This window comes from Colletotrichum graminicola, assembly GCF_000149035.1.
Source record: "Colletotrichum graminicola M1.001 genomic scaffold supercont1.21, whole genome shotgun sequence".
Classification (NCBI taxonomy): Eukaryota; Fungi; Ascomycota; class Sordariomycetes; order Glomerellales; family Glomerellaceae; genus Colletotrichum; species Colletotrichum graminicola.
Window position 1 is genome coordinate 233,222 of NW_007361025.1, and position 25,210 is coordinate 258,431.

General features: G+C 55.1%; 14 protein-coding genes across 14 annotated transcripts; 11 read left to right on the top strand and 3 right to left on the bottom strand.

The window, feature by feature from the left end:
• Nucleotides 1-1,130: 1,130 nt before the first annotated feature.
• Nucleotides 1,131-1,391, bottom strand: GLRG_05932 (uncharacterized protein; the record flags this gene model as incomplete). The annotated part of the gene is made up of 2 exons (XM_008096617.1): nt 1,131-1,333; nt 1,376-1,391. The coding sequence occupies 2 exons, from the start codon at nt 1,389-1,391 to the stop codon at nt 1,131-1,133; spliced, it is 219 nt and encodes a 72-aa protein (XP_008094808.1).
• Nucleotides 1,392-1,970: 579 nt separating this feature from the next.
• On the top strand, nt 1,971-2,345 carry GLRG_05933 (uncharacterized protein; the record flags this gene model as incomplete). The annotated part of the gene is made up of 1 exon (XM_008096618.1): nt 1,971-2,345. The coding sequence occupies one exon, from the start codon at nt 1,971-1,973 to the stop codon at nt 2,343-2,345; it is 375 nt and encodes a 124-aa protein (XP_008094809.1).
• Nucleotides 2,346-2,447: 102 nt separating this feature from the next.
• On the top strand, nt 2,448-3,057 carry GLRG_05934 (uncharacterized protein; the record flags this gene model as incomplete). The annotated part of the gene is made up of 2 exons (XM_008096619.1): nt 2,448-2,575; nt 2,682-3,057. The coding sequence occupies 2 exons, from the start codon at nt 2,448-2,450 to the stop codon at nt 3,055-3,057; spliced, it is 504 nt and encodes a 167-aa protein (XP_008094810.1).
• Nucleotides 3,058-4,736: 1,679 nt separating this feature from the next.
• On the top strand, nt 4,737-5,384 carry GLRG_05935 (Mpv17/PMP22 family protein; the record flags this gene model as incomplete). The annotated part of the gene is made up of 3 exons (XM_008096620.1): nt 4,737-4,747; nt 4,807-4,967; nt 5,041-5,384. 3 exons carry the CDS (start codon nt 4,737-4,739, stop codon nt 5,382-5,384), a joined length of 516 nt encoding a protein of 171 aa, XP_008094811.1.
• Nucleotides 5,385-6,136: 752 nt separating this feature from the next.
• On the top strand, nt 6,137-7,318 carry GLRG_05936 (phytanoyl-CoA dioxygenase; the record flags this gene model as incomplete). Its single annotated transcript, XM_008096621.1, has 1 exon — nt 6,137-7,318. The coding sequence occupies one exon, from the start codon at nt 6,137-6,139 to the stop codon at nt 7,316-7,318; it is 1,182 nt and encodes a 393-aa protein (XP_008094812.1).
• A 270-nt stretch (nt 7,319-7,588) lies between these two features.
• Nucleotides 7,589-8,672, top strand: GLRG_05937 (uncharacterized protein; the record flags this gene model as incomplete). Its single annotated transcript, XM_008096622.1, has 2 exons — nt 7,589-7,931; nt 7,987-8,672. 2 exons carry the CDS (start codon nt 7,589-7,591, stop codon nt 8,670-8,672), a joined length of 1,029 nt encoding a protein of 342 aa, XP_008094813.1.
• A 645-nt stretch (nt 8,673-9,317) lies between these two features.
• GLRG_05938 (uncharacterized protein) lies at nt 9,318-12,688 on the top strand (the record flags this gene model as incomplete). Its single annotated transcript, XM_008096623.1, has 4 exons — nt 9,318-9,334; nt 9,396-9,581; nt 9,644-12,433; nt 12,490-12,688. 4 exons carry the CDS (start codon nt 9,318-9,320, stop codon nt 12,686-12,688), a joined length of 3,192 nt encoding a protein of 1,063 aa, XP_008094814.1.
• A 630-nt stretch (nt 12,689-13,318) lies between these two features.
• On the top strand, nt 13,319-13,918 carry GLRG_05939 (uncharacterized protein; the record flags this gene model as incomplete). Its single annotated transcript, XM_008096624.1, has 1 exon — nt 13,319-13,918. The coding sequence occupies one exon, from the start codon at nt 13,319-13,321 to the stop codon at nt 13,916-13,918; it is 600 nt and encodes a 199-aa protein (XP_008094815.1).
• A 785-nt stretch (nt 13,919-14,703) lies between these two features.
• Nucleotides 14,704-15,932, top strand: GLRG_05940 (uncharacterized protein; the record flags this gene model as incomplete). Its single annotated transcript, XM_008096625.1, has 2 exons — nt 14,704-15,112; nt 15,172-15,932. 2 exons carry the CDS (start codon nt 14,704-14,706, stop codon nt 15,930-15,932), a joined length of 1,170 nt encoding a protein of 389 aa, XP_008094816.1.
• A 1,564-nt stretch (nt 15,933-17,496) lies between these two features.
• Nucleotides 17,497-18,670, top strand: GLRG_05941 (thioredoxin-disulfide reductase; the record flags this gene model as incomplete). Its single annotated transcript, XM_008096626.1, has 3 exons — nt 17,497-17,515; nt 17,632-17,694; nt 17,760-18,670. The coding sequence occupies 3 exons, from the start codon at nt 17,497-17,499 to the stop codon at nt 18,668-18,670; spliced, it is 993 nt and encodes a 330-aa protein (XP_008094817.1).
• Nucleotides 18,671-19,621: 951 nt separating this feature from the next.
• On the top strand, nt 19,622-20,042 carry GLRG_05942 (uncharacterized protein; the record flags this gene model as incomplete). The annotated part of the gene is made up of 3 exons (XM_008096627.1): nt 19,622-19,672; nt 19,770-19,840; nt 19,922-20,042. The coding sequence occupies 3 exons, from the start codon at nt 19,622-19,624 to the stop codon at nt 20,040-20,042; spliced, it is 243 nt and encodes an 80-aa protein (XP_008094818.1).
• Nucleotides 20,043-21,081: 1,039 nt separating this feature from the next.
• Nucleotides 21,082-21,515, top strand: GLRG_05943 (uncharacterized protein; the record flags this gene model as incomplete). The annotated part of the gene is made up of 3 exons (XM_008096628.1): nt 21,082-21,126; nt 21,189-21,259; nt 21,356-21,515. The coding sequence occupies 3 exons, from the start codon at nt 21,082-21,084 to the stop codon at nt 21,513-21,515; spliced, it is 276 nt and encodes a 91-aa protein (XP_008094819.1).
• A 747-nt stretch (nt 21,516-22,262) lies between these two features.
• On the bottom strand, nt 22,263-23,087 carry GLRG_05944 (uncharacterized protein; the record flags this gene model as incomplete). The annotated part of the gene is made up of 1 exon (XM_008096629.1): nt 22,263-23,087. One exon carries the CDS (start codon nt 23,085-23,087, stop codon nt 22,263-22,265), a length of 825 nt encoding a protein of 274 aa, XP_008094820.1.
• A 957-nt stretch (nt 23,088-24,044) lies between these two features.
• Nucleotides 24,045-24,915, bottom strand: GLRG_05945 (uncharacterized protein; the record flags this gene model as incomplete). The annotated part of the gene is made up of 2 exons (XM_008096630.1): nt 24,045-24,574; nt 24,636-24,915. 2 exons carry the CDS (start codon nt 24,913-24,915, stop codon nt 24,045-24,047), a joined length of 810 nt encoding a protein of 269 aa, XP_008094821.1.
• Between the last annotated feature and the right edge of the window lie 295 nt (nt 24,916-25,210).

Below are 25,210 nucleotides of genomic sequence, written 5' to 3' on the forward strand. Positions count from 1 at the left end.
GGACAAAACAGCTACTCTGTGCCGTTTGTCTGCGCAATTGGACAGCAGACGAGCGTTCTAAGATAAGGAACAGCCCCTAAAGTCAATCAGGTTGTATAATAGAAGAGAGAAACCTGTCGTGGCCGGTGCCTAGCCTGTGATTACTATTACTTTCGACAGCCTGATCGTCTGTCTTCGCCCAAGTTGGAATTCATCCCTGTTTGCAGCATCCAATCGCGGGTGCATACACTGGTGCCACCAACCGCCTGCCACGTTGCATCAGCATTAGCCCATCAGGCTGCCGTTATCTTCCCTCACTAGTTTATCACACTCTGGAGAGCCCACATTTGGATTCTGACTTTCCAGGCAAATACTCTACGCGCCATTGTCGTGCAGCTTGGTCGTCCCGCGGTCCATACGGATGCCATTAGAAAACGACGAGCATGTATGAGACTGAACTGGGTTTTCCTGTCGACTTTGCTTGATATCCGCCCCCCCTCCTACAATGCCGTCCAAACCAAATGAAAAGGAGCAGTTATCCTGAATGTAAAATCAAATGTACAGGCAGGTGTATAGGTCTATTGGATAGTAAGGTAGACTCTTCTACTGGTAAGTTATAAAATAGATATATAACTCCCTTCATCCTACTGCAGGTCCCCATATGCTAACAGGGATAGATACAAGTACTAAGGTTAGAAAGCAAAAAAAGATAAAAGAGTTAGTATTCTAAAAAGACTAAGAGAGAGTTTAAGCATTAAATATCATAATCATTTAATAGTAGTAGAAGCAACATATGATCTATGGAACATTGCAAGAACAACGCAATGCACTTGTGACGTTGGATAATCCCGAATTGTCACAATTATAATCCAGATGATTCCCAAGACTGGTAAAGATTGCACAGCTCACGGCTGAACCAAGATTAAATTGCATTATCCACTAAGTTCTGCTCTGGTGTATATGCCCTGTTGGGTTCTAGGAGTCGTCCTGCGTCAACACGCTATTGTTTGTTACTTACGCAAAAGTTTGTGTATACATAATTGGCTTCTTCTTCTTCTCAGTATCATCCAAACCACATTATTTTACGCAGCGGCAGCCTCGGCCTCGGCTGCGATCGCCACCAAACCCTCCACCGCACGCTGCCGCAACGTTTATAGAGAGCCCATGCCCAGCATCTCGAGCACGCTGACGTCGAACCCGAAGACCTGCTTCCACCACGTCCGCAGGTTGAAGATCTTCTTGCCGGTATCGACGGCGAGAAGGTCCTCGAACTGAGCCTGTCTGAGTGTCGACGGGTCCGCCCGGGCACCGGCTAAGATCGCCTTCAGCGCCTGGTACGACGACCCCGCCTCCGCTGGCGCTGTGAGTTAGAACTGACTGGGGCGAGCATAAATACCGACGCTAACATCCATATGGGAGATGCAAGTCACGGATCTGGCCGTGACGAGGGTATACTATCTTATGTCAGCTTAGGAAGGGGCCATTCGAATTGGCTAATGGCGTTGGGGATTTCTCCGAGAGACTATGTTCCGACGATTTCGTGCACCTGAAGACACCACGCGGCGGTTGACGTCCAATAAAGGCTGTCGACTGACCAATGTGAGGTTGATAATAACAGGAATCTCCACGAAGGGTCATATCACAGGAGGCTCATGTATGTGTGGCGGTTGCCGTCAGCCACACCACGTGCCATGTCACATGGACGAGCTCGAGGGCCCCCTTTATCCACACATACATGAGCCTCCTGTGATAGGTCACTTGTGGAAGCTGGGTTCCATTATCGATACCGCAAAATTGTGGCGAAAATTGCCGCGGGTTGATGTATCCAGAGCCCGTCTGAAGCTGGTTGAACGGAGATGTCTGCTGCAGCTCATATTTCACCTGTGTGATTTGGGTTATCGTTGGCTCGCTGGCCGGATTGGTGAATATCTCGCTGCCGGCGCCCAAGCCGGAGACAAGTACCTCTCCTTTACCGACACGTATCTACACCCATGACTACGGAGCTCGCGGCCGCGATTCTGGCCCGCCGGAAGTTGAGACTTGATAGTATTTGGTCCAACTCGGAGCCTAATGCACGGTACCGCGCTATCTTCGTATGGTCCGACCGGGACGAGTATGAATTGCAGCCACCCGTAACTTGGGCTTTTACCTCGGCAAGGAAGGCCGCTGCTGGTTCACAGGCGCTTGACCCTAACGACATCGACCGCTACGTCTTTCTCACAGTCGATGCGGAGTGTCTACAAGGGGACGGCGCGCCTCAACTTCGCGTACGCGAGTGGCTTCTGGGCATGTGTTTCTTCGATGGCAATCCGCGTACTGAGGTGGTCTTTCCATGGCCACGAGTGCTGTGGGAACTCAGACCGTAGCTTTGGGGGAAGCTGCTTGTTTCTGCAGCTAGCATGTCTGTGAAACGCTTTGGGTCCCTCATCTGGGATCACTCATTGTAGCTGGTTGTGCGCCTGGTGGAGATGTTCATGGACGATGACTTCCAGAAAGCAGTGGGGAATAAAGACGTCGAAGTACTCGGCTCCATTTACGTCCGAACGACGTCTTTGAGGTGGAGGAGTGGGGACAAGACTGTGCGTGAGCTTCTCAGGTACTTAACCTGTCTCCGCGGTAGGAAGTAGCTCATCGTCGACAGATCAGCCAACTCTATTTCGATCGTACCAAGTATAGTGCTAACCCAGGACAGCCAATCGTAGGTCGGCTAAGCCGCGCGCCGTTCCGGGCGATTCACCAGGGCTAAAAGAACGACGCTGGTGGGATGGCCTGCGGGCAAAGATCGATACCGGATGGAGCTCCGGTGTGGGAGTAGACGTACAGAGAACTACGCTCAGCGGAGGAGACGACGTGTCAACTAGGGGTCTGGTTGATGAGGCGGGTGACGGGGGTGGAGGTGACGGGGATGGAGAAGCTTATAAGCAGTGGCAGACGGCAGTCAGACCATCGGTGTTGTGCAAACCCATAGAAAGCACTTTCATCCCCAAACGATCCTCCGTCCAAGTCACACAAGCCGTCAGTCCGGCCGAGAATACGGCGTCAACATGGACCCACTTTCTATCGGGACCGGCGTTCTAGCCGTCGGAAGTTTCGCCTTTACGGGCTGCACTTGCGAGGGAGGAATATCGCAAAATCATCGCCCGATGCACAAAACATGCCAATGAGATATCGCGACCCAGCATGCGCGACTGGATAACGCAGAAGTATATCCAAGGAGATGTTGACGACTTCAGGGCCATGCTTGCCTCACACAAGTCCGCCATCAATATCGCTCTTGCGAATGCCAACTTGTGAGTGAAGCGGCGTTGATTTTTGGCCGTCGCGCTGACCCTCGCATGCCAACCCCCAAGGTTCTCAGCGAACACGGAGGGTTTCTTTTGCACCTTCCCTCTGCTGCCTATTTGGCACCTGCCACTTCCACGGCAACCACGAAGCTACAAGTACCTTAGCTTCCTACCTTATGCCTCAGGGTGTATGTAACTAAGTACCCGCCGGGGGCACGTACCCTACTGATTGCGCGCACCTGGCCTGTGTGCAAGCTACCTATATATACCTGCCCATCCTCCCACCTTTTGAACTTTTTCCCTTCTTCTCTTCTTCATACTTACCTTCATGGGGGTGCTGGGGATCAAGAAATCCGGCATCCAGAGTGGGAGGCCTGCATTGCACATCGCGGTGTCGACCGCTCTCGATTGTCCTTCGGGACCATCGCTGTGGCAATTTTTGATACATCAAAGTCACAAAGTTTTTCATTGTGTCCGCTTGCCTGGTGCAGCGGTACGAAGAAGGACGCAGCCACTTGCATCTCCTCTCAATGAGGGCTGTTACTGATGCCACGGAACGAAGTTTTAAACTTGAATTGACGCAGTTCCGCCACTAAGTGCACTCCCTGTTTGATTTTGACTGTTTTATGGTGAAAACGCTAGGCAGATTTCTATTGAGCGCGACGTGGACCCTTTGTGACGCACCGGTTCTAAGTTGACGAGTCAAGTATGCTCATTCTTGTGGCAGGAAATGCAGCGGTCCATCAGAGAGAGACACCCGCGCTCGAATGTGGCCGAGAATTCGTTAAACACAGCCCGTGATAATATTGATGTCCTTTGAACATCTCGGTGGTTTGATGCACCCCAGACTGGGTGTGCGCACCTCGCGGGGAACAGCCCAAGTGGAACGCTGGAACGTTGCCCCGAAAATTGCATTAGGCGTTGGCACAGAGTGCTATCTTTGGAAATACTGAGTAGAGACAGGTATTTGACGGTGTGCAGCAAGGCGAAGAATCCCTTACCGAGAAGAGGTCCCCCAATAAAACACTCGGTCCATTTTTTTGATGACGATGTTTCTTCGTCCGTTGGCCAAGACCACCTTGGAGCTCTTATCTCGATATTGTGTCTATCGTCGTTGCTTTTTACTAGTTAGGTACCTAGTTTCTAGATTTCAACTCTCCTTGTGCCGCATTGTCTTCGTAGACCAGATTGTGACTTTTGTTGTCACGTGCAGCTTGCAGGCCTGACGATCGCCTTCCACACCTGCCTTGCTAGGGTAGCTCAGCTTCACATCTGAGCAACCTTTCGCCTCTCACATTTCCTCCTTCGACCAACCCATCCGGCAGTTCACCTCGCGCATTTCCTGACTTTCTCACTGATACCAATTGAACGGTGCTGGGTAACTGTCGTTGAGTTTTACTCATATTCTTACTCTCAGATTGAATCCCACATCCGGGCCAACTCCCTAAGTTCTCCTCTGTGACGACATTTACAATGCTCGGCTGGTGAGCCTCATCTGGGCCCAGATTTCACCAATAATGTGTCGCTGAAGCATCAATTCCAGGTATCGGGCAAGACTCGCGGCTCGTCCGCTGCTCACCCAGAGCATCACCACCGGTGTCCTCTTCGCGACCGGTGACATCACCGCCCAGCAGCTTGTCGACAAGCGCGGCCTTGAGAAGCATGACTTTTCCCGCACTGCCCGAATGGCCCTTTACGGTGGTGGTATGTTCCATGCGCTCCATCGTCGTCAATCATGATATCTCTCAATTGCATTGGGTGTTAACAATCTCTACAGCCATCTTCGGCCCCATTGCCACGAACTGGTTCAAGTTCCTCCAGAACAACGTCGTTCTCAAGAACAAGAACGCCGAGATCCTCGCCCGTGTCGTCGTCGACCAGGGCGTTTTCGCTCCCGTCATGATTGGCGTCTTTCTGTCATCCATGGCCACTCTCGAGGGTGGCTCGGTCCAGGAGAAGCTCGACAAGAACTACAAGACGGCGCTTACCTCCAACTACATGCTCTGGCCTTTCGTGCAGATGGTCAACTTCAAGCTCATCCCTCTTCAACACCGCCTCCTCTTTGTCAACGTCATTAGCATCGGCTGGAACTCCTATCTCAGCTTCTTGAACAGCAAATAAGACATTTAGTTGCGTGTTGCCTGGCTCAAGATAGGCAAAAGGCCGGGAATGCTCATCTGGAAAGAGGGAGATAAGAGATCCTGATTTAGGTTCAACATGGATCTTGCATTTTGTTAGCTCGGGTTCGGGAGGGTTAGAGTCAGCATAGACTGTATTTGGGGAATATAGATGGTCATGGGCACGGCCAGCGGGAACATATTGCAGTATTCTTTTCTGCGCAGACTGAAACGACGACGTCTCCGAATCATATTCCAACTATCATCTGGCTGATGTTGTTGACTGACGGACCCCGCAAGGGAGCGTGCCAGCTTAGCACCGACCAAACTCTGCCAGGCCAACAAGCCCGAAGGCGGAGCAACTACCCCGAGGAATCAATGATGTTTCCTTCTTCAGTTGTTGGGGAAACACCTTGATAGTTAACAGTATTGATGAGTGCCAAAAAGATCGAATCAAGCCTCCGATTCGGCTCTCCTATCAAGACAGCCAAGTGGGCACTTCCGGCATAGCGCCCCGCGTTCCTTATCTCAAGTCGGACCAATTGCTTCAGCAAGACCGCCCGCACAAGACTATCCCTTCTACACCCACCCCACCTTGGACCGGGATCCTTCCGCGACGGAGTCGGGCGTTGCAACGTTGCAAGCCTACTTGGTGCCGGCCTGGGAACTTGAGAGATACTATCCCAAGAGCAACTTTTCGTAACACGCAAGTCTCACTCTCTTTCCAGCACTATTTATCAAAACGACCTATCCAACATGCCGGCTTCTAGTCTTCTCGACAGTCTCAACAGAGATGGTTTCGCTCTCGTTCCTTCGATCCTTACGGAGGAACAGCTCACGAAGCTCCGGGACGCCACCCAGCAAGCCACAGCGCTGGCCCGGGCTGGCAAATGGCCGAATGTCCGGACTCTTCCGAAACAGTTCCCTCCGTGGCCTGTTGCTACACCCGAAGCACCGCCCGAAGGCATCTGGGGAGTGCAGGGCATGATGCACCCAGACATGCCCAATAGCGATGTTTTCATTCAAGCCTACTTCTCGGATGCCGTCATCGAACCCACAAAGCGGCTGCTGCAATGCACCGATGATGATCTTGTCATGGAACTGTTCAATCTACTTGTCCGTCCGGACCAAGACTTCGAGCTTCGATGGCATAGAGACGACATTCCGGCGACGGCTACTGCTGAAGAGGAGATGGATCGCCTGAACCAGCCCGCATACTCGGCGCAGTGGAACTTGGCCCTTTACGACGACAACAGCCTCATCGTCGTTCCGGGTTCCCACACCAGAGCCAGAACGGACGTGGAGCGCAATGCAGATCCGTATGAGCAGGAAATTCCCAACCAACTATTCGTTGAGTTGAAGGCGGGCGACATAGTCTTCTACAACAACAACATCCTGCACCGCGGCGCGTACGTTGCCAGCAGGGAGCGCATGACGCTGCATGGAAGCATGGGCCATATTAAGGGCAGCACCCTGCGAGCACGCAATGTCCTCCAACACGGCCTCAAGGGTTGGGTGGATAAGATCGACTTGGGTGTGCTAGGTGAGAAGGAAAGGAAGAGAGCAGAGAACATGCGGAGAATGCTTGTCAAGATGGGACAAGAAGCGGGGGAAGTGGGATACTCTCTTGAGCACTGCGACCTCTCGTCTGACCGCGACAACGGCAAGGACTTTTACGACGGCCTCCTCGACATCACCCACGCCGAGTTTCCAAGGACAAGAGTCTTGGAGTTTGCCGCGGGCCTGGCGGTGTGTCATAACCGAGCGGTGAATTGCGTGAATTGCGGGAGTCTTGGTCATGGGTTGTCGGCGCTTAGCTCTGTTCCCGTGACAAAGGGTCCTAAGACCGTTTCGATCCCGCGGACGGACAATAAGAAGCGTTTCCGGCGTCGAGATATTCTGGAACGCCAAACAACGTCGTTCTTCTGGAATCAGTAGTTCAAGTGACACTTGTGGACGTGAACGCTGTTTCAACGCAAGTCTATCGCCCATCTCAAAGCCTGGGGAAAGTGCGTAATTGGCCTGTGCACAGCTGATGCCTAAGTAACGAGGTGTCTGTGGATCCCCCGTGAGCTTTTCCCGTGGCGCGGCCAAATTCGGGTTTGACAAACATCAAACCGACTCTGTCGGCAACAGCGTCACCCACAACCGCCTCCAAACCCCCCTCGCAACCGCCTTACGACTCCTCGAACTCTGCACCTGGCGACAATGTTGCCCTCATCGGTGCGGCGCGTGGTCGCCTCGGCGCCGCAGTCTCCTATCGTCTCCTCCCTCACCACCTCCGCTCCGAGAGCGGCTACGGCGACCATCACCCTTCACCCGAGACCTGGCGGCCACCAGAGACGATGGTCCTCCTCAAGCCCGTCCAGTCCCAACAACAACGGCTCCAAGGACATACCAGGCCAGGGCCAGTCCGTTCACGCCTCGTCATCGTCTAACTCTAGCAAGTTGACCGGCGAGAAGCGGAAACGGAAGAGCAAGGATGGCGTCGAGAAGGAGGCCGCGCAGAAGCTTCCCAGCGTGCCCAGCACACAACACCTGTCTCAAGAGGGTATGGCCCACCAAAGAGCAACCATTCGATGAAATCGCTGACAAGAACTGTGTAGCTCTGGGGTTGTCGACCTTTTTCTCGCTCCATCGGCCGATCTCTGTGACCCACAGCATGCCAAAGTCTGTGACCGAAGAAGCCTTCGCCGCCATCTTCAAGCCCCGGACCAAGGCGAACAAGGTCACCGACGTCATCTCAACACTATCGAGGACGACCGACGATCTTGAGGGCGCCATGGCTAAGATGACCATGGCCAGCCAGGAGTTGGATGCATCAGGCGAGCCCGTTCAGAAGATCGACCTCAAGCACCCCGACGGCAGCGAGTCAAGCGTCTACGTCCAGCTCAACGCCATGGCCGGACAGTTCATTCCCTTCCGCCCCCCTCCCGCGCCCGAAGCCATGGGCGTCGCCGATGCTCACGCCGAGTCCGCCATCGAGGATGTCCTTGACGAGGCTCCCCACCACCGCGTCTACAAGGCCATGTTCACCATTGAGGAGACGACCGACGCCGACGGCCAGGTTCAGGTTCTCGCCCACAGCCCTAAGATCATGCAGGACGAGCCCCCCCGTTCGTTCCTCGAGCGCATGGCCCTGCGCCAGATGAGGTTTGACGAAGCGCAAGGCCACGACACCATGCAAGCGATCAGCGTCAAGCGCCAACGCAAGTTGAAGATGAAGAAGGCGAAGTACAAGAAGCTGATGAAGCGCACGCGCAACCTGCGCCGCAAGCTGGACAGACTTTAAGCCGGGCGTGGCTGTATATACTAGCCCGCGGTTTTTCTCACTTTCTTCTCGAGCATATTGGGGCAGACGGTTCCTCTCATAATTGGTGTTCTCGGCAGGGCATCACTGACGGTTTCATATCTTCTGTTTCTTTTGGCCAGTTCTTGGGCTTCATAGAGAGAAGAGAGAGCCAGTTTTGCATCAGATAGCAATCATCCAACTGTTTGCATCCAGAGCCATCACTCATGACCGTGCCGCAACCTCCAGAGAGACTCAGGGCCCAGACGGTGTAACAGAGAAAGGGAGATCCTGTACAACACAAGACTAAGAGTGTATTACTAGTTCTATGGGAAAGGAGAAAAGAATATTTCAAGTCGTAACAGATTGCTCCCTGATAGTCTCTTAAGAGATTGATTAGGTCCCTGTGAATGTTGGTGATCGGCGAAGGGTGTGGCGATACGTGAGCCGTGGGGTGGCCATAGTCGAAAAGGTTCTTGCACCCCACCAAGGTGCAGCCGCCTCTTGGCTCACCGCTCGGCAGAAAATGTTCTCTCCGCCAAATTTTTGGATTTCCTCGAGCCCGAGAATTGTAAGTTTGCGCCGCCCTCAGCAAGCCCGTACCCGCCAACTTCTGCTACCCCTCTTCAACTGCGAGCTCTGTCCAAGATGTCGCGCAAGGCAGTGTATGTTATGCCGCTAAAACATGTCATGTGATTGAATCATAATACTGACGTTTTCGTACAGAGACCAGCGGATTCCGAACCTCATCTACAACGGCTTGCAGGAGAAGAAGCGCAGCTTCTTCGTAGTCGTTGGAGACCATGCCAAGGATGTTATCGTCAACCTGCACTATTTGATGTCTCAGAGAGACATCAAGCACAACAAGTCTGTTCTGTGGGCATACAAGAGCAAGCTCTTGGGCTTCACCAGGTACGAAACGTTCCTCCGAGGCACTAATACAGGACTTGAAGCTAAAACCTTTGCCCTGCTAGTCACCGCAAGAAGCGCGAGAACAAGATCAAGAAGGAGATCAAGCGCGGCACCCGCGAAGCCAACGAGTCCGACCCTTTCGAGCTCTTCGTGTCCCTCCACAACATCCGATATGTCTACTACAAGGAGACCGAGAAGGTGCTCGGAAACACCTTCGGCATGTGCATTCTGCAAGACTTCGAGGCCATGACGCCAAACATTCTCGCCAGGACGATTGAAACGGTCGAGGGTGGCGGTTTGGTGGTGCTCTTGCTCAAGGGTATGACCAGCTTGAAGCAGCTGTACACCATGTCCATGGACATCCACGCGAGATACCGGACGGAGGCACACGACGACGTGGTCGCCCGTTTCAATGAGCGCTTCATTCTCTCCTTGGGAAGCTGCGACTCGTGTCTCGTCATTGACGACGAGATGAACGTCTTGCCTATCTCGGGTGGTAAGAATGTCAAGGCACTTCCGCCGGCCGACAAGGACATCGCCAAGACCGAGACGCAGCAGGAGTTGGAGGACATGAAGGAGGCCCTACAAGATACCCAACCAGTCGGCTCCCTGGTTACAATTGCGAAGACGGTCGACCAGGCCAAGGCACTGCTGACTTTTGTGGATGCCATTGCCGAGAAGACCTTGAGGAGCACGGTTACGTTGACGGCCGCCAGAGGACGCGGAAAGTCTGCGGCGATGGGTGTGGCTATTGCAGCTGCTGTGGCGCATGGTTACAGCAACATCTTTATCACTTCCCCTTCGCCCGAGAACTTGAAGACCCTCTTCGAATTCGTCTTCAAGGGCTTCGATGCGCTCGGCTACGCGGATCACGCCGACTACTCAATCATCCAGTCTACGAACCCCGACTTCAACAAGGCCATTGTCAGAGTCAACATTCACCGGGCTCATCGCCAGACGATTCAGTACATCAGACCTCAGGATGCTCACGTTCTGGGCCAGGCAGAGCTGGTCGTCATCGACGAGGCCGCTGCTATCCCCTTGCCCCTGGTTCGCAAGCTGATGGGACCCTATCTGGTCTTCATGGCTTCCACGATCAACGGCTACGAGGGTACTGGCCGTTCGCTGTCGCTGAAGCTGATCAAGCAGCTGAGAGAGCAGTCAAGACCCGGAGCGAAGACGAACAGTGACACAGAGGTTGCTGATCGCACGACAGGCAAGGCGGCCAAGGACCAGGGCTCAAGTCACCAGGCCAGCCGCTCTCTTCGTGAGATCACACTCTCTGAGCCCATCAGATATGCCCAGGGCGACTCCGTTGAGAAGTGGTTAAACAAGCTCCTGTGCCTGGATGCCACCCTCCCCAAGGCTAAGGCTAGCAGCCAGGGCTGCCCCGACCCATCCCAGTGCGAGCTGTTAAAGGTCAACCGCGATACTCTGTTTTCCTTCCACCCTATCCCCGAGAAGTTTCTGCAGCAGATGGTGGCCCTTTATGTTGCCAGTCACTACAAGAACTCTCCCGACGACCTCCAACTGATGAGTGACGCACCTGCTCATGAGCTCTACGTGCTGATTGCACCCACGTCGGACGGAAAGCTTCCCGAGCCTCTGTGTGTTATTCAGGTTGCCTTGGAAGGTAAGATCAGCAGACAGAGCGTCATCAACAGCCTCAGCAGGGGACAGCGTCCTTCTGGCGATTTGATCCCCTGGCTCGTGAGTCAGCAGTACCAGGACGACGAGTTTGCCTCTCTGTCGGGTGCTCGCATTGTGAGGATAGCCACAAACCCAGAGTACGTGTCGATGGGATACGGGACCAAGGCTCTGCAGCTTCTCACCGACTTTTACGAGCAAAAGTTCACCAACCTGTCCGAAAACGCCGATCTCGTTATGGAGGAGACGCTGCCGAGAGTGACGGATGAGGAGCTTGCCAACACCTCCCTGCTCACCGATGACGTCCACATCAGAGACATTAAGAAGCTTCCGCCGCTGTTTGCGAGATTCTCTGAGATCAGACCCGCTGCCTTGGACTACATCGGTGTCAGCTACGGTTTGACGCAGCAGCTCCACAAGTTCTGGAAGCGTGCCGCGTTTGCCCCCGTCTACCTGAGGCAAACTGCCAACGACCTGACGGGTGAGCACACGTGCGTAATGCTCCGACCCCTGGAGAACATTGCAGACGAGTCATGGCTCGGTGCTTTCGCCAGGGACTTCCAGCGTCGTTTCCAGTCGCTACTGTCCTACCAGTTCAGAGAGTTCCAGTCGGTGGTGGCGCTCAGCATCGACGAATCCGCCAGCTCGGGTGCTAAGCTCGATGGCACAGAGCCAACGGCTCTTACGAAGGAGGAGCTCGACAGATTCCTGACGCCTTTCGACCTGAAGCGTCTCGAGTCCTACGCCAACAACATGCTGGACTACCACGTCATTCTTGATCTCGTCCCCACCCTTGCTAGCCTGTACTTCTCTGGTAAGCTCAAGGCCGACATCAAGTTGACGGGTGTGCAGCAGGCTATCCTGTTGGCCATTGGTCTGCAAAGGAAGGATATGGACGTCATTTCCCAGGAATTGTCTCTCCCGTCATCGCAACTGCTGGCCATGTTCATCAAGATCCTGCGTAAGATTACGGCTCACTTCGGCGGCTTGGTTAACGCTGCTGTCGAGGCTGAGCTGCCCAAGGCCGACGCCATTGGTGTCAGCCGGGAGAACGCGTCCGGCGCCCACGATGACGAGGTTGTGGACAACAGGTTCGCTCCCCTTGAGACTTCTCTCGAGGACGAACTTGAAGAGGGAGGTGATGAGGCTCTGGCCAAGTTGCGTAAGAAGCAGCGCGAGCTCATCGACTCCCTTCCCCTCGACCAGTAAGTTTCAAAACACTCCGCAGCTATTGTGCGATCCCGGACTGACAGGTTCTCAGATACGAGGTCGAAGGTGACGCTCCCGCGTGGGCGGAGGCAGAGCAGGCTGTCAAGGAGGGCAAGGCAGGCGTTGTCAGCATCAAGACGAGCAAATCAAAGCGCAAGGCCGGACCGACGGCGGCGGAGATTTACGAAGAGGCCTTTGGGGATAAGAAGTCTCACAAGAAGGCCAAGAAGTCCAAGAAGGACAGGAAATAAAGAGCTGCATGAGATGGGGGGCCGGTGTGGCATAAACAAAAGTGTAAAAGCATTCTCACTGAGAGAAGGGTAAATTGGGTTTTGTTCCGCCATTTGGGGCATCTCTTGTACGGAGTTGGCTCGGCTTTTTGTTGTTTGTTCAAATTTGAGAGGCTCATGTTCCCAGTTGACAGAAATGAACGGCATTGCCATTTGAAGAAGCATCAGGGCTCTCGTAGATTCGATGAGCATGGTGATTGACGACAAGTGGCGGGTGAACTAGATAAGCAGGAATCGCAGTTCCCAATGAGGAAGGAACAAAGGTGAGTTGTAGATGTGCGCCTTCCCTCGCCCTTGCCTTCCTTACAGACTTCAATAGGAAGTAGCAACGATTCAATTTCCGTCCTTCTATCTAGTCACTCCGTCACTCGAGTCTCGTTTGCAGAAAGGCCTCCTGCATATTTGAAGCCTCACCTAATACACCGATGTCGAGCTTATTCTACTGCCGATTCGACACAAACCACACGATCGTGTTCCTTTCCCATCATAACGAAGATATCGAAAGGTCCCATTGCGGCCCACACAAGAAAACACGACCGACATACTCTCGGCGTACCTGTGGACTCGTGGTGCAACCGTCAACATCCAGAAATGTGCAACGAAACCACCGCCCTCTGCGGCAGCTGCGGCCTCGAGAGACACATACACTACCATCGTTGCATAGCCTGGCTGTGGAGCTATCGCCAGATCAAGTGGGGGTTCACCACCCCACTCGGCTCGATCCCGAAACCCAAGAACTGCCCCTTCCTCGACGGCGAAGTCAAACTCGAGATCCAGCCCGGCCGATGCCCCAATGTGCAATGCCCGGGCCACATGATCAAGGTGGAGATGGACCGGGTGTCGACTGACACGCGAGCAGCCGCGGACAAGATCGAGGAGCAGCGGATCAAGCTGGGCCTGAGGATGAGGACGAGACCGCAGGGGTTCCAGGATCCGCTGGAGGTCGGTCGACCACACCAGCGGAAAATTCCTGTCGTCATCTTAGATAGGCGGCCTGATGAAGGATCGGGGAAGAGCCAAGGAAAGCAGGTCGTCGAGGAGGAAGAGGGACAGGAGTCGCAGAACGAGATGTCTAGTCCGGAGCAGGAATACGCTGGAGGAATTGGAATCCCAGTACGGTCTCCCGTTACTAGAGCATCGGCTCCGAGACAGAGGACCTTCAACGGGCTAATGATGATGAGGCCACAATGAGGCGAATACCGAGAGAACTGCGACTTATATATCAGGAAGGGGGTTCGCCGGCATGCTGAATGACACCGTGCATAACGAGAAACAACTTTGGGGAGACGGTTGATCACATCAGCAACACCAAAACGGGATCAACGGCGTTGATATCAAGCATCAAGCAAGCGTTTTGCTTATAATGACACTACCCTAGTTCATCATCTTATCTTGTCCAGTGTTGAGAAAGTGAAGACCAAGGTCGTGTGGGTATTTGTTTATCTTGTTGGTCTTGTAAGACATATCCCTACACGTTGCTTTCAATTGACCAATCAGGCCGGTCCAGTCTGGCCGTTCGATCGCCTGCCTCGACGGAGCATGTTAGTAGAGAGCCGGCAGGGTTCAAGTCAGTCCGTCTGGGCCAAAGCGCCATCTAAGCCTGTTTCCAACGCCCTATCCCATGAAGAGCCAATTTCGGCAGTGGGGACTATCCCGTAGACAGCCAATACGCCCCCCCCCCCCGCCCCCCCACAGCGCCCAAATCGTCTGGAGGGATCATGCACGTCGCTTCCGCGACCTGGGGTGACATTTCTTAATCCCCCCTTCGACCTGTTCGTCCCTTGCATGTAAACATTGGCCCGTCCAATCTTTTCTTCTCTCCTCTCCCTCAATCGCGATACATTCATCCGCTGTGGACGAGAGCATCCTCACACTCGTTTTCTGCTCTGGTCAATTTTGATTTGATCTCGATCCCTTCGTTGCCAAGCTCCTCCCAGCGCTGCGTTGGAATTCGCTTTTCCCTCCCCATCGTCACGATGCACGCGCTCAACCTCGCCGTTCCGGCCGCTCTCCTCCTCCAAGGCGTCGCTGCCGTCCCCGCGCCGACCCTCGTTGCCCGTGCCGATGTTATCGCTCCCACGGCCGCTTGGATCAGCGTCAACGACAAGGGTGTCCCGACGACCGTCACCCCCGTGCCGACCACCATCTCCGGCACCCCAACCTTCGCGTCCGCCGCGCCCAACGCACTGACGGGGAGCGTCTTCACCATGACAGACTTCCACCTCGTGCAGGTCACCACGAGCACCGGCAGCCCGCCGCTGGCTACTGCCGACAGCAAGAGTGGTGCCGGAGCTTTCGCCCCCTGCAACAACGCGAATGGTGACTTTTCACCCTTTTGCGATCCTGTCAAGGATAGTGAGCTCTTTGTCGATGGGACGTACTATGGTAAGCGACCCTACTGGTCTTTTGCACGCCAAAAGACGCAAGATGCTGACCTCTTCTAGTGACCTGGGACCCCACCGTGCTCATCAAGGGCAACAAGACCAACGTCCATGTCAAGATCCAGGGCAAGGCGGTCAACGGCACCACGGTCGGCGACACCGTCCTCAACGACGACACAGACAAGACCAACCCGGCGGCGTGGGGCTACTACGCCTGGAACGTCGATGGCAGCCTCATCCCATCCGGCCAGGATAACGCCACGATCGAGCTCGTCATGTCGTACACCATCGACAACATAGCGCAGACTGACATCACGGGCCCCCGCGTCCTCGTAGTCAAGCGCCCGCAGTTCCACCCGCAGCCCACCAAGATCCCCAAGGGTGCCGAGCTGTACATCGCCTTGCCGACCGTCTTTGGCTTGATCGTCATCGCCGTCATCGGCGGCTGCCTCTGGAACCGGAGCACCCGCAAGATCGGCCTCGGGAACGTCATGAGCCGCTCGCGTCACGGGTACGGCATCGGCAAGGCGCGCGCGCAGCGCCTGGGCGCCCGTGTGCGCCAGAGCGTCTTCCACGGCCGCAAAAGCCGCGGCATTCAGCTGCGGGAGCACGAGATGAACCTCGGCGACGACGGATACGTGTACCGCGACGAGCCCCTCTCCGGACAGCGGCCCGCCGGCCGTCCCAGAAGGGACAGCGACTCGCTTGGCAGCCTGGCGGGTACCCCAACGTCCACCCACTTCCAGGGCCAGGATGTGCGGGGCGCCGGCGGCGGTAACGCTTTCCGCGAGGAGCTGAGGCGGCAGGAGAGGGAGAGATTTTAGACAAGGCGGTGTCGTGGCTCAGCGTGCGCTGGCGAGATGGGAAGGAGAAAAAAGGAGTTGTTGCTGGGAGGACCTTCATGGGACATGAGGAGAAGGATGTGTTCAACGATATCTAGACGACGCCCGCTCCAGGGACGACGATGGAAGGTCATCTATATGTAATGTGTAACAAGAATGAAGGCATGAAGTCAACTGCCAGCGCTATGTTTGTCTACGCCCGTACTGGCACATGATCTCTTGTCTTCTGATAATCGTATTCGGCGGTGTGTTTGTTCAACAAGGACGGAAAAGATTCGGTCGACTTGAGGTCATTCTTCATCATACTGTGCAATCGAGTCTTCTAAAACGCACTGCTGGGGAGCAAGCTGCTCGTCGGCCCCGCTTATACATGAGAACATGGAACAAACCGATGCGTATTGCGGAACATAGTGATGCTGCAAAACAGATTCCACTTGTCATCGTTTCATGCTAGCTTCCTGGCATAATATATCGTACCAGGTGTGCCGACATTGTCTCGGGAATCTTAAGCGTCTAAAGAAGCAAATAGTGGTTGCTCTTTGTAAGGCCACTTGACTTCTTGGACGTTCACAATGCCCTGGGAGCAAGGAGGATACCGCCGGCCAAAAACCCGGCCAGACTCTGAGGCTGCTCCAAACATGGCTTCGTTGACGTTAGCATGAGGGGATTCCAAATTCCGTGGAAGAAGCTGATGCGATTGATAAGATTCAGCGGTATGAGCGAAGAACCCTTGTGGGCTTGTGGTCGGTTCCCCAACACCGGGACTATGACGATGGGCTGTCGTTGCTCGGAGCACCGAGTTGTGTCACTCGGAGGAGCCTCGGTAAGTGGAGACACATTGTTGGCCACCAACGGGACCGGGGAACTCGGTGCTTAGATAAGCCAGATAGGACGGCAAAAACGGCTCTCCGAATGGCATTGGATGGCACCATGGGCTGGTATGGTAGGCTGCATGCGTGGGCCTGAATCGCGCGGCTGCCCAAAAGAAAAATCTGGAATTCTGGGATTCTGGAATCCACCACGGAAGCCGAGCAACGAGATCCCAGCATCATTAGAAATCTACGGATACCTAACCGCAGAGACGTTGCTTGCGCCCACTTTAGAGTCAACTGCCGTCCAGTGAGAAGCCATCCCTGGCAAGCCCGGCCTTTTGTAGCACATCATTCATCCAGTACCCGTTGACGACAGCAGCTCCGCGAGTCTCGTAGGCCTTGATTGGAACCAAAGCCCGCAAGCCCGTCACCGTCGCCGGTCTCCTTTCTGCGTTTTACACTGCGTCGCCCCCCCTCCACCCCTCCCACGCCCCCTCCTGGTGGCCGACCCGCCCCTCCCCTCCCGTACATATAATCTCCCTTTTTTTGATACCCCGCCGTCAAAGAGGATAGTGCGTGTTCCAAACGCGCATATCACCGCCAAACTGTTCTCTTCAACCTTTGGACGAACATTTCTTCGCTCGAGTGTGACAGGACTCTCCTTTGCCGCAGCCACCACTTCCCTCAAAAAGAACACTGCAAATCCTGCCGAATTAAAGATTAGTGCCCGCAACATGCACAGCAAGGTTGTCAGTATGTCATGCCCCCCTTCCACGTCACCGCTCCCCCTCGCAAGCCATCTCATCTACGATGGAGCTACGATGGCCTCACCTTGCAATGCGCGCACCTTTACTGACATGACCACGCAGTCATTGGCTCTGGGCCTGCTGCCCACACCGCAGCCGTCTACCTGGCGCGCGCTGAGCTGAAGCGTAAGCATCCCCTTGTCCATTGTTCCTCCCAATTCGCCATCACCAACTGACCATCTCGGTCGCAGCCGTCCTCTACGAGGGCTTCATGGCTAACGGCATTGCCGCCGGCGGCCAGCTCACCACCACGACCGATGTCGAGAACTTCCCCGGTTTCCCCAAGGGCATCATGGGCGGCGAGCTCATGGAGAACATGAAGGCGCAGTCCGCCCGCTTCGGCACCGAGATCATCACCGACACCGTTTCCAAGCTCGACCTCTCCTCTCGCCCCTTCAAGTACTCGACCGAGTTCTCCCCCGATGAGACCCACACCGCCGACGCCATCATCCTGGCCACCGGTGCCTCCGCCAAGCGCCTCAACCTTCCCGGCGAAGAGAAGTACTGGCAGAACGGCGTCTCCGCCTGCGCCGTGTGCGACGGTGCCGTACCCATCTTCCGCAACAAGCACCTTGTCGTCATCGGTGGTGGTGACTCGGCCGCCGAGGAGGCCCTGTACCTCACCAAGTACGGCAGCCACGTCACCGTCCTTGTCCGCCGCGACGTCCTCCGCGCCTCCCAGATCATGGCCAAGCGCCTGCTGAGCAACGACAAGGTCACCGTGCGGTGGAACTCGGTCGGCAAGGAGATCAAGGGCGGCGCCGACGGCCTCATGAGCCACCTCGTTGTCCAAGACACCGTGACCGGCAAGGAGGAGACGCTCGAGGCCAACGGCCTGTTTTACGCCATCGGCCACGAGCCCGCGACGACGCTCGTCAAGGGCCAGCTCGAGACCGACTCCGAGGGCTACGTCGTCACCAAGCCCGGTACTCCCCTGACCAACATCGAGGGTGTCTTCGCCGCCGGTGACGTTCAGGACAAGAGATACAGACAGGCCATCACCAGCGCCGGCACCGGCTGCATGGCCGCCATGGACGCGGAGAAGTACCTTGCCGAGCTCGAGGATGGCGATGCCAAGGACCCCAACAACAACCCTCAGTGACTAGATCACCACCTTTAAGTCGCGATAGATTTCGGAGCTGCTCAATGCGATATAGAACCCCTTCTAGACTAGATGAACGGCGGAAAACATAGACTTTGAATTCAAGCGTTGAAGAGGATGACTCTTTTTTCTCACATTGGTCGGAGCCCTGTCCGAGCTTCGCCGAAGCAGATCTCGGAAATGTCTTTCGTGACGGCCGGACCGACTGCCCCACGTCCGGACCGAACTTGGGGCGACCCAGGGTTGCTTGGTTACTGTAACCAAACGTCAGCGTTTGGGGCACAATGTATTATTCGAAGAGCCGCTGCTCCCCGCGCATAAATCCAAGTGCCTCACGTCCCAATATTTCCCAGAAAACGAGGGCGCTGATCGTCAAGGCCCCCCCTCCCCATTTGACATACATACATTGCAGCATCGCATTTGATCTCTCAAGAACCTGCTTCCTCAGGAGATCCGATGTGCTGCGAGGCTCGAAACCCCCCCCACATGAAGCCTCGAACCACCACGCCTCACGACAAGAACCCCGGCCCCCCCGGATGCATGACCGGCTGCCAGCGCATGCTTTTTGTCCCGACTCGCTCGGTCCTGAAGATGCTTTCCGTGGTAGGGCCGCACGGTTGTACAAATTATTAGTAACTACATAGCTACCCATCCCCCCCCCCCCCCCCCCCGGCCGTCCCCGTCCAATCTTTGAGTTCAATCATGTCTTTTCAAGCGCCCAAGGGCGGGGTAGAGATGCGTTTCAATATGCGCGCACCGCAGTGATCAGCCCATGTGAAATGGAGAGTTTCCCTCGCACTTAAGCTCGCCTGTCCCATCTCCGCTTGTGTCGAGCGTTGGAGTCCTCGTGTTCACTCTTACGCTGTCTTCATCCTTCAATGAATTGATCTAACCTCGCGCTATCCCCGAAAGATCCGGACAGTAGGGATTACCCACCCCCATACCAACGATATGGCGAGCAGCAGCAGCTACGTATACACAAGCTCCGGGTCCAACATCCAGGTACCTAAGCTTCCCTATCACCCTTCCCCCGCCGAAGCTTGCTTTCTTCTCCTCGGGAGCTGTCTCTGCGCTGCGGAAACTTACTGAGGGGGGAAAGGGTAACCCTAACGGCGCCCGCGATCAGGGCAGCAGCTCTTCGAACCCGAACTTGTACCACTACACCAATACGTGAGTCTCGTCCTCGCCTCCCCTTCGTACCTGCATTGTTTCCCGTTGAGCGGAAGAACGGCTGACGTGGTCGACGGACAGAAGCGAAACGCGCCACTACTCCAATCCGAGGAGCAGCGCGCATTTCAACAAGAGCAACGGCGGGACGACGTATACCTCGGCCAGCGGGTACCGAACATGCTCAGGGTACGGCAAGAAGTAGGTTCACTGAAATTCGCGAGGAACAAACCCCTTGTTATGCTCCGTAGTGGCCTGACCGAGGCTAACGTCACGATAATAAGTGTTGGAATGAGATAAAACACCCCGAACGGTTACGACGAAGACAGGACAAGCGAATGCGATCATGTGCGAGACATCGACCGAGGGCACCGACCAAGCTGGGACGCCTGTGATGCGTTGATTGCAGTTGGGGAATACGTGGAAGAGGCCACGATTGATGCCGCGTATTGGAGATGAGGTCCAAGTGAGCTACATATAGTCAGTTGATCTCCCCTGCATTCGCAACTGACTCAGTCCCCCCCTGTACTTGTTGTGTGGAACCCTACGAGCGAGGGGATCTCGGCGGCTCCTGACACTTGCATCTGTACGTTGTATTGTTCAACAGTTATTTATGAGTGGATATATGAGAAACATACTCTTGGATGTGGAGGGTGCCTTTCGGTGCAACAAACTTCATAGTTCAATCGGGCCTCTCCCTCCCAGAGGCCATTGCCGCTGTTTTTATTTCCGCCAAAAGCCAACTTTTTGAGCTTGAGACCACCACCGGGCCTACGTGGACGACCCTTGTTCATCCCACGATGTTATCAGTTTGCAGGACAAGGGCGAAGACAAAAAAAAAGCAAGTTGCCCAGCCTCATGATTGCTACTTCGCCTGCGTCTCTCAGCAAAAAACCTGCTCGTGATTGCGCATGCTGGCCAATAAAGTGCCTTGGTTCCCAGACAGAAACGCCTCGATGTGGGCGTGAGCTTAAAACACATTTATCAACCAAAACGGGTGCGGTGTAGTTGAAGCGACTTCCCGCCTATCTCATTTGCCCCGCCCGCATCGACAATCAACAACTTGTGATGCGGGGCAGCGATGAGGGAGATCCAGCAGGCGCCTTCCTTCCCTTATTTAAACTTTTATCCGTCTGCCGAATGGCCTCCCCTTACCTCCGTCCTTCTTCCCTTCATCACCTCATTGCCAAAGACCTCTCCCAAACCAACTGCCCAACCAACTACCTCCAACTCAAACACCCACGATGCCTAGCGGATACGAATACAAGAGCTCTGGCACTAACAGCCAGGTACGATCTCATTTGAATCTTCAGGGTCCGGTGACTCGGACGGAATAGCTGACTGAACACAGGGCAACCACTACTGCGCCCGCGACTACGGCAGCAGCGCTTCCAACCCCAACTCGTACCACTACTCCAACACGTAGGTCTTTTCTTGGGCAAGAAATCGCCATCTGATTGCATACCTGCCTTGCCTGCATCCGGCTTCAGCTTCTGAGACTAACGCCTTGTGCCGCAGCGATGGATCCTACTACTACTCCAACTCCAACGGCAGCACATACTACAACAATGGCTCTGGGGGCTCGACCTACACCTCCCCTAGTGGCGATCGGTCCTCTTCTGGCTACGGCTCCGGCTCTGGCGGCTCCGGCGGCTCTGGCAGCTCCGGCAAGAAATGAGCTTCTGACCTGGCGGTCATCCTGGTGACACTCACGGGACATAATGGAGTATGGTATTGGAGTTTCGGCGGAATGGGCCGAGGTGGCTTCGAGCGAATGATCGGGACACAGATGAGTCTTGAAATGACGATGACATGAACTGAGTAACGCTTGCGCAAGCGATTAGTGATGAAACCGGATCGTCTTCGATTGACATTTTAGCCGTTCAATTGGGATTGCTAATGACTTTTGCGTCACGCCTTCTGCCCTTCGTGATTTGTACTTACTAACAGGCCGGAATTGTGTGGTTAAACATGAGACGAGCCTCGGGAATATCGGAAAGCCCCAGCCAGGAGCCCATTTCCATATGGTTTCGAAACAAGTTTGGTGAGATGGCTGCATGCACCGAGAACTCCTGACATCAGCCCAGGCTTAACAAAAAGCGGCAGCTTTCTTAATCCGTCCAAAGCGGTTGTCTAGCCCGGGCTAGCAAGGACTGTAGCTCTCTGGAGTAGATCAGACGTCTCATTCAGACGCCTCGGCACAACTTGGCATTTCTACGCTAATGATGTCCAGTCTGCGTGGCTTCCTAGGAGGACGGTCCCGAAGTTGAATGTCCTTTTGACAAGCGGCGACATTCATCAACATGGCGGTTCCAGGTCCATGTTGTAGTTTCGACTTCAGCTATGAAAAACCTTGGACGCTCTCTACAACGGCTCAATTGGCAATTCTCTGTATGGCGATTTATACTTCCAAATTGGGGCAGTTCTACGACATTCGACTTCTACTTATTACAACGTCTGGACTTATAGCGCTGATAAAGTCCTTGGGGTGTCCCTGCGTATCCATCTTGCTGGTCTCGCCGGTCCCGTTCTTCAGATAGCAGTACTCCCCAGGGAGCTTGACCATGGCGACGGATCGGCAATAGCCTCCGCTTGCCATCTTGCCCGAGGCGAGGTTGCCGATGTACGCCTGATTGTACGCCGCGCACAGGTCCATGCACTCCCGGAAATTCGGGACGTAGACCTTGAAGATGTCGTAGAGATTCGGGTTCCCGTATTCGGCGCCGGACGGGTAGTTGACCTCGCAGAGCTGCCGGAAAATTAGGGCCGAGTTAGAGCTGACCTTGACCGAGTCGCCGTTGGCGTCGGCCGGCGTGTAACTGGTCTGGTTGATGTTAGGGCAGCCGTTGTCAGTCGAGGCGGGGCGGACGCCGGTTGGTGGCGAAATGTATGCGGACGACGTGGCGGTAGATGCGGGAGATCTGGAGCTGGTGCCGGAGCTGGTGCCGGAGCCGGAGCCGGAGCCTGCCTCGGTTGCTGTGGGTATCGGCTGAGACACGACTGCGGCCGTGCCTGAAGACGGCGGAGCGCTGGAAACCTCTGTTAACACAATGGCATTTCCCAGCAAGTATGTGGTCAGCCATCCTGTTGTATTGTGTTCTGTGCAGGCGTCACTGAGTAAATGTGCAGCGTGGTGAGCAGGGATCTGGTGCTTGGAGGAGACGAATGGCGCGACAGCGAAGGTCGCTCGTGGAATCGACGATCCGCCGCAAGGGCCGGAAAGACAAAACGTAAAACAGAGAACGTGCATATGTACTCCGTAGTCATGCTATATAAGTATTCTTGAGGCCCTGACGACGTATCCCCTGGGCTGCATGCAATACAACATCAATATTGCTGGAAGCAGGGGTGTGAGCGGGTATAAGCTGACATTACTCCGTAATATGTAGTCTAATGTGCTTATTCGGAGGCCGAAGTAACCGTTATGCCCTGGATACCTAGTTAGTATGGGCGCAGACGACATCTTTGGACCGATTCCAACTCGAATCGGTAGGTTGAGATGTGAACTTTGGTTCCAAGAGGCCGACGGGCGCCACACGTGGTCCAGAGGGCCACGCCTCAGCTCTGGAACCGTACCAGACCAAAATTAGAGACATTTCATACTTCCGTCACACCATCATTGCAATACCAGGAAAGGCGAACCGTGACACTGGCAGGGTAATGCATATATGCCAGCCTGTTCTATTGGTATATGCGGCTTCAACCTCGGCTGGTCGCCATGACCTATAGGAAACAGACGATGCCGTCATTTTCTTCCTTATACAAACCGTTTCCGTCTTTGTATTTCGGTTTCGTGACTTGCTTCCGGGCTGCGAATGTGGCGCGGAACTTATGAATGGATCAGATTCCTAGCGACTGTTAGGCAACGAGACGTTGAATATTCATGCGCACGTGTGGAATCGTTGGCTTAAAGTGTTATGTATTATCTAAGTGAGGCTTTCAACTCTTGGTCCTGTTTGATAGTGGCTTGGGTAGCAGTGAGTCCTCGCAAGGCCATCATAACAGTCTCACATCGTCGCATTTCCATATCTACAAACCCGCGCACGATCGACTCTTGTGGAGTCTGCAGTGATACCATTCGACAGCAGGCCGTCTTTCTTGCCCAACACATGCCGTGGTTGTCCGTCCTACATTCATAGCGCGCGCGCTCTCTCTCCTTGGTCAAATCCGATACCGAAACCATGTACGCCCCCAGTGCTCTCTACTTTCAGGAAAGCTCGTGCCTGCCACGATGGTCGCTGGGCAGTTCGGGTGGCGGTGCCTGGGTTGGGATCTCCACCGGCGCGTAAGTCGTGTGTTCGGATTTCGCCCACGGCGAAGTCGGGGCGATTTCGGAGTATACCGGCCTCGATAACGCCGCCCTCGTCTTCTTCTTCTCGTGCAGGAGCAGGACCGTGAGCAGCCCGGCGGCGAGAGCCAGCGGAGCGCCGACGCCGACGCCGATGCCCGCCGCCGCGCCGGTTGAGATTCCGCTGCTGGCCGCCGCGGCCGCCGGCGTCGATGTGCATGTCGCTTCGGTGGCTCCGCCGGCACCGACGCTCGTCGCGGTTGCGGAAGGTGTGCCGGCTGTGCTGACGGTGGAGGCGGTCGAGACGACACCGATATCCGATTTCAAGTACAGGTTCGACAGCATGATTCCTACAGGCACTTCAAAGCTGTCGGTTGCGCAGTTGCTCGTTGATTGGCACGCATACTGCTTGTTAGTGCATTTTGCAATGCCGACGTGAGCCCTCAGAACTGCGAAGCAAATCATATCAGCCATTGCGTTCGCCAGTTGGAAGAGGCAGATATCACTTACCAGCGCCCGCGACGTCTTCTTTGTCGCAATACGTCGGGCAACCGCTTGTCGACCAGTCCTTGGCTGTACAGGCGCCACGGTAGAAGCTCAAGTCGGTGTTGGAGAAGCAGACGCCGTTGCTCATGCAGTAGTGGTCCGCAAAGCAGCACGCGGCCGCCGTGCCGTTGGCGACGGGACAGGCCACAAGGCTTGCGTCCTTGCCGTTGGGCCAGTAACACAGCTGCCCGGACGCTGTCGCGGCCAGGATGCCGACTGCAAGAGACCAGCGCGGAGGGTGCATCGTTCACGATGGTTTCTGAACACGGAGAAAAGGGACGGGGATCGCACGGCAGGGGGGGGAGCCACGCGGGAGAGACGGTGATAAATACCTCTAGCCGCCGGGCTTGGTCCAGATCGCCAATTCCAGTAAGCCTGCCACGCCGGGCCTTTGTTCCCTGTCGGTCACTCCAGCTTCCCTGGCCGTGCTCTTACATTGCATCGAGTGCTTTGTGTACACTGAACGTGGGCTGCGAAGGATCTTGGCCCCAACGTACATTGCGAAGGACCCCCCCCACCTGATTGGGTGCATACCAGGA